We start from the raw sequence: 12,074 nt of genomic DNA, 5'->3' as shown, positions 1-12,074 counted from the left end.
GAATGCATTTGGAAATATACTTTTTAAAATCTGTATATAAATACTGAATATGTACACAGCTCAACATTTCAAATTACTTTTATCTGATATAACACTAGGTTACATACTGCCCTTACCTACTACAGTACTGACATGACCTGACTGAGCAGAGACAAATAACTACATATGAATTTTCCAAAGGAATTTTTAATGATGATTTCTCTCCCTGCTCCTTTTAGTTAGACAGACATATTCTGAAACAGTTGAATTATACTCTGCTCTTTTTCTGTACTTATGTATGAATAACTAAATGAAAATTCTCCATTCTACTCAAAAAGTTATGAAAATATAAACACAGGGTTATATAGTTAGCCTTTAAATTTTATAGCTATTTTCATGGGTTTTGTACAACATTAGTGAATATATTTTAAAACTTGTGATTCTCAGATTCTTCAGTTTCATCTTCTGTGCCTTCAGCGTCAAACATCTTTAAAAAAATTGGTTTTCTTTGAAGGCAAATAAACGCTCTGTTTTCACTTTTACTGAACCTTGTTGATAATAATTTGTTTCTCAAATCTTGTGCAACTTACCCAGGAGGTGTATTTCTGCAGTACAGATTGTCTCAAGGCTGTGAATAAGTTGTAATCTTCTGAACTATGGTGTACCTGGTGTGCAGCCCAAAGTATATTAACCTCTGTAAAACACAAAATTTCTAATGAGGTTTGTACTAGAGAAGCAACACCTGTTTCCCAAGGCCTTTTTTCTTAAGTTAAAAGGAACTAATCCCCCAATTTACACTTTTCTATTTTACATTAACATAAAATAATAAAACCTAATGCTCAAAGCTGAGTTTCGGTAGGCTGGGTTACATGTCTGTCAGTGCACACAAGTTAGTGTAAATTTCATGCTGAAGTAAGGCGAGGCTGTAGCAGGAACTAAAATCATTGCTGCAAGAGTAGAAGCACGTGTGAGATGAGAATTAAACAGTCAGAAAGCCTCATCTGAGTCCTGGTAACATGAGTCAGTAGGAACTCTGTAAAGGATTCAGAGGGACAAAGACTGAGGATGCTCTCATGCTTGCACTTGGTATATTTAAAGACTAGAAGGGGACACAAAATTTCCAAAAATCTTATGCACCAAATTTAAACAAATGACCTAACTGGTGTCAGCTTTTATGCTTAAATTCTTCTGGAATGCGTGAATCTTCAACCCACTCGTGCCACAGACCACAAAACACAGCCATTGCCTGCCCACTAGCGACAAACAGAAAAACCGATGCTTGCTGGGAACCCTTGACCCAGCCAAAGGAGAGCAGTGGTTCTATTGTTACAGTCAAAAAACAAATTGCTGGAATAAGGGCAAAACCAGTGTCAGCCATGTCCTCCGAAGCCATGACACCTCTAACACACTGAAATGAAGAATACTTCAAAATTCTGATTATATTTCAAGGCATCTTCTCACTCAAGTGCAGATCTGGGTAGTCTGTCTGCACTGTATCTGGAAAGTCTGAAGTGGGATGTTAAAATAGAAATATTCATGGCTATCATATACATAGCTATAAGGATTATCTTCGTTACAGGAAAAAAGGAAAAAGCATTGCAGCCCAAATAATGCCTATTTATCATAATCTTTAATTTGAGGTCTCATGTATTCCAAGTAATGAAGTATACATAAAGCCTCAGCTGATTACAGAAATTAAAAGTTGACTGGCTCTCTGCCAGCTGCACACTCCTGTTGCCACCGATTTGTTTCACCAGAGCCATCAGAGAAGCGCCTTTGGCGGATGCTAGAATCATATTCAGAGAACCATTTTATAATGTCTGTCTGAAGTCCTGTAATTATCTGCAGCCAAGTTTACATTAAATAGTTTAGGTCTGGTGATTAACATGCACTTGCAATGTAAAGTAATGCAAAAAAAATCCTCTTCATGAATCTGAAGGTATCTTCACCATTTAGGGGACTAGATCGTCTTTTAACAGGAGGTAAAAGTCCTGTAGGCCAGCAACTGGAACTTTTAACTCTAATTAATTTTGACAATTTGGTAATTAACATCACAAAATCATTTTTGAGTGACCTCTGAGGCCTTAAAAATACTTGAAATTGCTGAAATAAATCTGTAATTTCAACTATCAAAAAACACTTAACACTGAGTCTTTGAATCCTTTCTTCTTTAAATGCATTTATTCCTGAAGGGACAAGTGTTCACTGTATCAAGAATTAGTGATGCCTCTCAAAAAAAACCAAAACAACAACCGCATCTCAATGTATCTCTGCCTAATAAACACACTAGGAAATGAATTATTCAGGTGAGCTTCAGTATTCAATAATAATTTGTATTTGAAATGTTTCTCAAGACCTCGACAGAAGCTAAATGAGTGAACAAAGCATCTGAAAAGGTGGAGGTTAAAGACCTGTCTCCTTAGTTGTTTTAAAAGCATTTACTTCCTATCACAAACTGTGTGTAACACAAGCCTCCACTCAATGAAGTACAGCTGTGCAAACAGGGTACAGTAACTGGATCTTTCTTCTTTCCCTCAGTCATTTTTCAGCATTATGAAAAGTTCAAGGAAGGGAATCTATGATGATTTTTACAGTGTACTTTCATTGTAGCTAAGGTCAAATGGTTTTCAAAATGAATTACTAAAAAGGCATTTTATTAGGATTCATTTTTCAGCTAAACTGCCTCTTACACTAACAAGTGTATGGAATAAGGTAACCAAATATTGGTAAAATGTTAGCCTTTCAGATGTGCGAGTCAGCTTAAATGATCTATCATTCAAAAATGCACCAGAGGAATATTTGGGAGATAAACAAACAATTTTTCCACAAGTAATTTAACTGCTACAGCTATTTCTAACTTCTGTTACAGCTAAGTAAATTAAACCCTGCTCCTTAATCCTATTCTTGACGATACCAGTGGCACAGGCTATGTTAAATTCCTTTGAAAAACAGGCAGACTCGATCGGAAAAAAATTTTGTATTAAAAATTTATCTGAAGAAACTGATAACCAATAACTTTTTATTTGAAGCAGAAGAATAATATGAATGTGTGAAATAGATCACCCCAAAACTCAGTCTGTAAGCATTAGTACATTAAAAATATTACAACCATAATGCCAAAAAGACATGTATCAAATCTAAGAAACAGACCAAGCATTCTTCAAGGAATAAAGCTGTCTGCTCACCAACTGCCCGCAACAGAAATTAAATTGTATGTGTCTACAGAAGACTTGTGGTTTCACTTTTTCATTCCTAATGACGATAACTTGAAAGAAAATGAGAAAATTATTTGAATGAGGATAAAATTATAAAAGACTCTTTCTCATATGTATTATTACATAATGACCAATAAAGAGAGCAAGGCTGAGCCCTGAGCCAATTCTAACATAGATTTAAAAAAAAAAAAAAAACACCTATGCAGAAAACAGGAAGTATTACTGCATTTTATAGAATTATCAAATTCTACTGCGAAGCCACAGGAAAAAAGTAGGCAATGGAATTGGAGAAGCCACCGAGACAATGCCCTAATGGAATTTTTGACATTTCATAACTCAAATGTGATTGTTAAATACAATTTAAAAAATTGGTAACTTCAATATGCTTATGCACAAACCCCCCTATTTTTGATTCAGGAGAGTGAACCTCATAGAATCATAGGATAATTCAGGTGGGAGAGAACCACTGAAGGTCTCTAGTTCAACCTCCTGCTCACAGCAGGACCAGCTTTAAGTTCCTCAGACTCAGCTGGGTCTCAGAAAACCTCCGCATCTTCTGCTATTAGGGAGAACTACCTCTAAATGAAGATAAAGGTAGCATTTCCTTTTCATGTAGTCGTGAGGAAAGTTATACAAGTTATAACACAGCACAGCAAGGACCTCCTCTCCTGCCTTGGCTTTCCCCAACTTCCTGTTAATGGATGGAGACCTGATGAGCTATTCTCATCTGGGGAACAACAGAGCAACTACATCTTGCTACTGGAGTCAATTACTGTTGAATTTATTATTATTATTATTACCATCACCTACTGAATCAATTAATATTTTCATCCATCACCCAACTTAAAGAATCAGCATGTAATCCCAACAGAGAATAAATGAGGCTATGTAGCTAGATGAGGAAGGAAAGAAAATTGGTGCTACACAGCAATTGCTAAATAAGGGACAGGTTATAATTTGGCCCTCAGTTTTCTATTAAATTTTCTGTTGTTCCTTTCTTTCTCTGCCTCTGTCTCATGGTTCTTTTACTCAGAGTTTGGATTGAAATGCAGGAGATGCGAAGTTTTTCTTCGGACTCAGGTGTTTATTATTTCTTATCTATAGTACAGCTGCACAGTATGTGCCTCTAAGTTAACAAGGTGAAAATGGCCCTCGAGTGCTATCTTCCAAGGTCTTTTAAAGCCCAAACTACCCAGTTATGGAATTCCAACTAATTTATTTTTACTTATAATCCAATAACTAATCATTCATCTTCCACACTGAGGGTTTTTTGAACCAATACCAGATCACCCAGGCTTGTGAAGAAGAAGAAGAAAGAAGAAGAACTAACCTACACCCAAAATCCTCCATCTTGTTACATGTATATTACTATATCCCAGAAACCTAAATTTTCTATATTTCTACATATTCCACCCAGTAATATAACAAACTTCTTTTTAATTACACAGCAACAATCTCAGTGCCATCACATAATTTGGGAAGCCTTTCCCAAGGCCTCAGGTCAAATGCAGTGCGCTTTTGAGGATCACTGCCTGTCACTGAAAGACTGCAATTCTCTGAACCCAGGCTTCCAACAGTTTTCATTCTAGCTCTTTAAGCCTCTGTGAAGTCATCTCAGAATCAGACCTGCACGTGCTAAAATCAGTGGGTTCCAAGCAGCTGAGAGACTCCTATCCTACAACTAATTCCAAAAGAAAACAAGGATTTGTCATTTTAGCATTAGTTCAATGTATGAATTCTGTTATTAGAAGAAAGAAAATGAGAAGCTGAGGGAACTGGCCTGGAGAAGCACAGGCTTTGGAGGAACTTAATAGCCTTGTAACAACAATGAAGCACTGGCTAACAAGAAGCTGGAGCCAGGCTTATTTCAGCAGTCCCACTTTATCTTCTCTTCTGGATTTTCTAAAATGAAAAAAGATTATTGATATTATCCTTCTTTTGTACTTCTTCCTGCCTTCCTCCTCCTAATTAATTCATAAAATGTAATGTTTCACACACTTTCAAAATCATATCAGTAAGGCAACCAATGATTTTACTTAGGCTTATTTTTTTAATTCAAAATTAATTTTTCATTACTAATCAAGTCCCTTTCTATGAATCCCTAAGACAGATCCAATGCCTGGGCCATATTTCACTATTTCTGAAGTATTTCTTTTGTAGTAGTAGACAATGGTCATTGTGCACATAAGATTCCTCTTGAAGAATACATAATACAGATAGGTCGAAATGAGATTTTTTTGTTGTTGTTCATTTCTGTAATTTTAAGTGATTTCCACAGCCCAACACATTTTGATTAACAACAGGAGAAAACATGTATGCCAAAAAAACACCTGTTAAAAACACTCATTTTAAAGAGTGATTTCAATGACAACAGCCATTTAATGAAATCCCCAGGATCAGTGAAATGGTAAAGATTTGATGAACCTTGAGTAAATAAAAAAGATTAGAGATGACCCTTTAATTAAAATATGCACACAAGCTTTATAAGACACAGATCTTTAATACAGAAAAAAAATAATACAGATGATGAGTCATGTAGAGCTTCCACTCTCTTTCAGTCAACACCAACTGTAGCTAGGAGAACAGGAGAAATTTTCCCTTCAGTACCTATCTAAATTTAAACAGAGCCTTCAGTTTTGCTATGCTAGCCATCTTTTACAAGATGGCATGGTCCCAACTGACCCTAATGTGGAATCTGGTTCCTAAAGCAGGTGTAACCCACAGGGCTTCAGAGGCAGGTACTCTGTGCTGCGTTCACCTACAAGCAATCGAAAAGGAATCATCTCCTGGGTCTACATCTCTCCAGTCAGAATTAGTAGAACCCCAGGATGACAGAGGAAAGAAAAATGGCCTGGAAGGTAGAAACGTCAGTCACTCCTTTTCTATGCATTCCAACCCTATCTACAAAGATAATAGAGAGGAAAATACATAGCATTTAAATAATTTATCTGCTAAACTATTACTTCTTCTGATTCACAAAAAATCCCCAGCTGTTTGATTAATTACTACTTTTCTGCCTTCTTCTAATTGATCTGTTCATAGAATCATAGAACCACAGAATATGCTGAGTTGGGAGGGACCCACAAGGATTACCAAGTCCAACTCCTGGCCTGGCACAGGACAGCCCCAAGAATCACTCTATGTGTCTGACAGTATTGATGAAATGCTTCTTGAACTCTCTCAGGATTGGTGCTGTGACCACTTTCCTGGGGAGCCTGTGCCAGTGCCTGGCCACCCTCTGGTGAATATCCTTTTCCTTACCTGATGCAGTTGCATGACTGGTCACCAAAAAGAAGAGATCGGTGTCTGCTTCTCCACTTCCTCTCATGAGGAAGTTGTAACTGCAATGAGGTTTCCCCTCAGTCTCCTCTCCTCCAGGCTGAACAGACCAAGTGACCTCAGCCACTGCTCATATGGCTTCCCCTCAAGGCTCTTAACCATCTTTGTTGCCCTCCTTTGGACACTCTCTAAGAGTTTAATGTCTTTTTTTATTGTGGCACCCAAAAATGCCCCCAGCACTCGAGGTGAGGCTGCCCCAGTGCAGAGCAGAGGGGACAATCCCCTCCCTTGCCCAGCTGGCGATGCTGTGCCTGATGCCCCCCAAGACATGCTTGGCCCTCCTGGCTGCCAGGGCACTGCTGACTCATGTGCAACTTGCCATTGACCAGGACCCCCAGGTCTCTTTCTGCAGCACTGCTCTCCAGCATCTCATTCCCCAGTCTGTCCATACATCCAGGGTTGTTCTGGTCCAGGTATAGAATCCAGCACCTATCTTTGTTAAACTTCCTGCAGCTGGTGATTGCCCAGACCTTTAATTTGACGAGGTCTCTCTGCAGGGCCTCTGCCTTCAAGGGAGTCAGCAGCTCCTCCCAATTTAGTGTACTATTGGTGCTTTTTAAGAATTTGAATAAATTCCTTCTCATGCAGAGCTTTTTCACAGAATGTCATTCCCTGCTGGATTCTACACTTGCATTGGATAAGCAACCCCTGAGATACAGTACCACTTAAATTTTGTTGCCGGAAAGGACAATTACCAGACTTTTAAAATAAAAGTTGGCTAAAAAACTGTATTTTGGGACCTATTTGGGATCAACCTTGCATAAAACCAGAAATCTAACAGATTAGCTATCATCTCCACAACAGAAGTAGATATGAACTGTGTGCAACTCTCCCGTTCAGTCTGTTATGGTGTAGCCCCTATTTTGTGACTCTTCTGAGCCAATTTTGCTTTATGTTTTTTGCTTTAGTGTTGTTCAGGCAGAGTTGCAGGATAGGTGATTTGCCAAAAGGCTCTGCTTCCTGCTTATTAGAAATATAATTCTTATAGGAAAAATTCTTTCCTCGGTTACGTTAGTGTTAGCATAGAGCTGTGTGGGTTTAATGAGAACAGGACTAGATCCAAGGAATTTATCTGGAAAGCTCTGTTATATACCACACACTAAGAAGCATGTATACAGGGAAATGTACACTTTTGTTTGGTTTTTTGTTTTTTTTTTTTAAGAAGACACATTTTTCTTAAATTGTGGCCTTGGCTACAGTGACTTTCAGCAGTTTGTTTTCTCAAGATAATCACATTTGTAAATCAAAAGACTGGCTGTAAGGAGATCTGAGTTCAAGTAGTGAACTAGACTTGATTTACTATAGACCTTCAAACAATTTTCTTAACCTTCTTTGCACATTTTTCTTGAGAAGCACCTATCTGTGCATGTACCTGACCCAGACCAGTTCTCAGCCTTTAGGAAGTAGGATTTTCACCACTGTTTAAAATATTAGCCATTGCTCATTGAGTTGGTGTGTCAGGAGAAGGGGAACAGCTCAGACGCATCTTTTCAGCCTCAGTATTATCTAGTCCTCCTTGGTCATTTTGCAATGAAATACATATTGTGCTACCCACATGCCAGGATAGGCAATCACACAGCATGTCTCAAAGCCAGTATCAAACAGAAAATGATGCTACCCAGAGACACCCTGTGACCTATATAATCACAATCCAGCAGCTAAATTAGGAAATTTCACTTGGTGTTCTGCAACTGATCCTTCCGTGATGTGAGATGTGCTCTTTCTGAGCTTTGCTCAGGATTATCTCTGTTTTTCAGCTTCTTCTTATGTTACTGTATGTGGTCAGCAAACTATTTAGTGAGTGGGCTAACTTGTAATCAAGTAATACATGGTATACACTCCCATGGTTTGTAAGCCAAAAACTGGAGCAACCTTCTACAAAACCTGCCTCCAGAATGTGTGCACAAGCCAAAACCTCCTGCTTGATCTGCTGCCATACCAGTTGAAAACACAAATCTGCTCCCACACAAAAAAATCCACAATAAGATCTGCAAAACTTAAGATGCAGAATGGTCTGGGGGAACGTGGGAAGAATCAAGATAAGCCAAAGTATTACACATGCTACCCAGAATAAACAACAGGCCAGATCAAATCCCCTTCTAGCAAGAATCCAGGGGACTGTGAACTACACTCAGATACACTTCTGAATCTGTAAAGTATTTAGGATATCATGTGGTTAGGAAAGCAGAAGCTGGCCAGGTCAAAAATAATGGTCCTCTCAACCCATACGTGCTGTATGTTATTTCCTGGCGAACTCATAAACATGGGACATCAATGCAAAGGCTAGAAAAAGCCACAGCATACCCAAAGATTCTCTAGTAGGAGCAGTTCTCTTGGAGACTAAGCTGCATGAGTCAAACTTCATGCAGCATTGTTATATCCATGTAAACCAGAGTAAGAATCTCAGTTATTACATTAGGACAGTGTTAACCCATGGCCTGTGAGCTTTTCATACAATTTCCAGGAACTGAACAGTCTGTTTCCACATACACCCTGGAAAGCCACAAAGGAATAAAGGTTATCAGGTAAGAGTCAGAAATAAATTACAGTGACTCAATCTCTGACTTCATTCATAGTTCTAACAGAAAATGAACGTGCATTCCTTTGTGCAAAAAGATACTGAGAAGATAAATGATCCAAAGCAATTTTAGCATGTGATTGTTGGATTTGGACACTTCCACAAAGACAAATAGAAAAAATTCAAAAAATGACGAAAAATACAGAAGGGAGGAAGTTTTAGTACTGTGTATATATGTTAACTGTGAAAATAGTGGAACATTTGTCAAGTCTTTCAGTCCACAGTAGGTCTCTCACAAAAAATTTTGCTACAACTTGCCTGACCAGCCTGTTTCTCACGCCTTCTTGAAGCCAATTGTTTAAGTGCTCTAGTTGTCTGGAGCAGCTCTGCAGCTGGTAAAAGCGCTGTTTCCCTCAGCTCTGGGTGATCTCTGTAACAAAGACAGGAGTCTCTAGACCATCAGGAACCAAGATGGAAGCAGCTGTTGCACTTTGACTTTTCTCTTTCACATGTGTATAAGGCTTGATTCAGGTATCCTGTTTTCCAGTTGTTAAGGATTTCATTACAGATTCTTTATGTGTAGAAGTGTTAAAACAGCTCTGATTTGTTAAAAAAATTAAAAAAAAAAAAATTGGTGCCATGGCAGTTTCAAGGATAACCAAACCATAGCATAAAATCCTCTTTTTGAAGCCAGTCCCAAGCCCTGTCAAGCCTTTTCCACAAATACTGGCCTCAGGTTTTTTTCAAATACCCTTTCTTTAGTGAGGGCTCCTCCTGGTTATAGCAAGGTTTATCCACCTTACACCTCACAGCCTCCTGACTGACACACTGTATGTTAACTTCTGAAATTCATTGACGTAGAAACTTTTTGCAGCACTTCGCTCTTTCTGCACCTTTTTTTACTACAAAGAGGAGAATATGGCTCATTAATTTCACAATTCTAAATCATCGTGTTGGTGAAGGTACATTTATATATTAAAATAAAATCTAAAACAAATTTCTGTGTAAAGAAGATCCCCAGCAGCTGGTTCAAAATGACTTCTATAGGTGCCGCTTCATACAAGCTGCAGACTGGACTCAAGCTTCTCCCAGTATGGCCAATAACAGCACTGGCAGTCTTTAGTTCTGAGCACTTGACAACCTGTATATTGTAACTTAGTGTTACTGAATACTGAGGTAAAACTGTGGTATAAATGTGTGAAATGCATTAACTGTGACAAAATTAGCACTGTATTCATTAGCCTGATGATAAAAAGATAACTGAGACTAAATTAAATAAAATCTTTAAAGGAAAAAAAAGTTACTTCAAAAAACCTAAAGATGAATTTTTACTTCAATTCTTTCATTTTTTTTCCTTCCCCAAAAGAATCTCAGCCACTGAAATGTCAGCTTATGCAATTTGAGAACATATTCATCTTGGAGGATCTTAGAAGGAAATTGCTGAAATGAAATGGGAAAAAAAAGAGAAGATAATTCTCCTTTTGTTTTTTCTGTGTGAGGGAGTGGGGGTGAGAGTTCTCCTGTATTCTGGGCTGTCTTTACAAAAGATTGATGTTTGGTGTCACTGTTAGGAAGTGCAAACTGTTCAGCTTCATTGCAATCTATGTCCTCATCCTCCTGCTCTGCAGGATACCACATACTTTGGCAGGCAATATTCAGAAGGGAAGCACTTTAATGGCAAGAATGTATACCAGTGAAACCTTTTCCCACAATGTTCAAAACTCTGAATGTGCATATGTTAAAGCAACATAAAGATGGAGGATATTAGGAAGAAAACAATAACTGATAGTAACTCAGACACATTAATCTTACTTTTTTGCCCCTCAGAACAATACATTCAAAGAATGCTAGGGAAATACAAGAGTAAAAAAAGAAAAAAGAAAAAAAAGAAAGAAAAGGATGAACTGGAATGATTTCAAGTTTTCCAACCTAAAAGCATAAACATACTTTTTCAAAGGAAATATGCACAGCCCCTTCATGTAACTTTTACCTTTTAGGCTGAATTCCTGCATTCATTTATTTGGTTGGTCATTTTTTCAAACTAGATACAGTAAGAATTAACTTTGATAAGTTAATTTATTCTGGTATAAAAGAGGAATTGACTCCCTAGGGTTCTCTTCCAAAGTGTTTTAAACGACTTATTAAGCCAAGTTCCTGAACGATAGATGTGTGGAAATGCAGACTAGATTTGCAAGTGAATCTATTGAAATTTACGGAGATATCAGGAAAGCCCTGTGCTTATTAAACAGTGGTAGTTCCATTGTATTTGGCAGCCATCTGGTTCATTTATAACATATGTGATGTGTGCTAGAAGAGACCTGCACTTCCACAAAGTACATTTGGACCAGTGTTGTCAGTACTTATATTATACTCCCATTCCTAAGAGTATATAGCTGACCATAGATCCTCTATGTCCATTAAGTAATTACCTATGGCTGCATCTCACCTGCAACAGATTGGCTCTGGACACCATCAAGCATGCTAAAACTTAAACAGCCTTTTCCATTTATCATCCTAACAAGAACGATATGGAAGCCATTTAGACAGATAAGATAAAGAGAGCAGAACACAGTCAATTGTCAAAGCAGGCAGCCTCAATTTAAATGTGAAAAGAAAGGTACAAGCTTGCCTCCATACCCCACCAAACTGGGATCTATCTGGTAGAGCACACCCCTAAGTGTGTCAGCTGGGATTATCTAGAGGACGTCTCTAGAACCAGCATGTTATCTTCAAGGTTTTGTCTCCCACCACTCCCTGTCCTGTCTCTTCAGCAGGGAACAGACAAGAGCCTAAATTAGGACTACACAAATAGGTCTTAACATTGGAGCCATCCACAGGGATACAGGTACGAGCAGCACGCTCGCATTTAGCCAAAAGGGATGAAAGACTTGAAGAAAGCATTTTACTTGGGTGCCCCTTGCTAATAGTGCTAACTCTGGAATTCCAAATACCAGTCAGAGGAGTAACTTTATATTACATTTCCTCTTTCTCCAAAATATTGATAAATGATTACTAGCTGAAGA

The 12,074-nt window shown here is 38.2% G+C and overlaps 1 protein-coding gene across 4 annotated transcripts in view; it reads right to left on the bottom strand.

Moving 5' to 3' along the window:
• Positions 1-12,074, bottom strand: part of AGMO (alkylglycerol monooxygenase) — a 192,950-nt gene that overhangs the window by 113,434 nt on the left and 67,442 nt on the right. For all 4 annotated transcript variants that reach the window (XM_010399095.3, XM_019285765.2, XM_010399096.3 and 1 more), the window contains exon 4: positions 570-673. In XM_010399095.3, the coding sequence (XP_010397397.1) occupies positions 570-673 (104 nt within the window). The remainder of the gene's footprint in view (positions 1-569; positions 674-12,074) is intronic.

This window comes from Corvus cornix, chromosome 2 (genome assembly GCF_000738735.6).
Source record: "Corvus cornix cornix isolate S_Up_H32 chromosome 2, ASM73873v5, whole genome shotgun sequence".
Taxonomy (NCBI): domain Eukaryota; kingdom Metazoa; phylum Chordata; class Aves; order Passeriformes; family Corvidae; genus Corvus; species Corvus cornix.
This window is presented reverse-complemented; position numbering and strand designations above follow the sequence as displayed.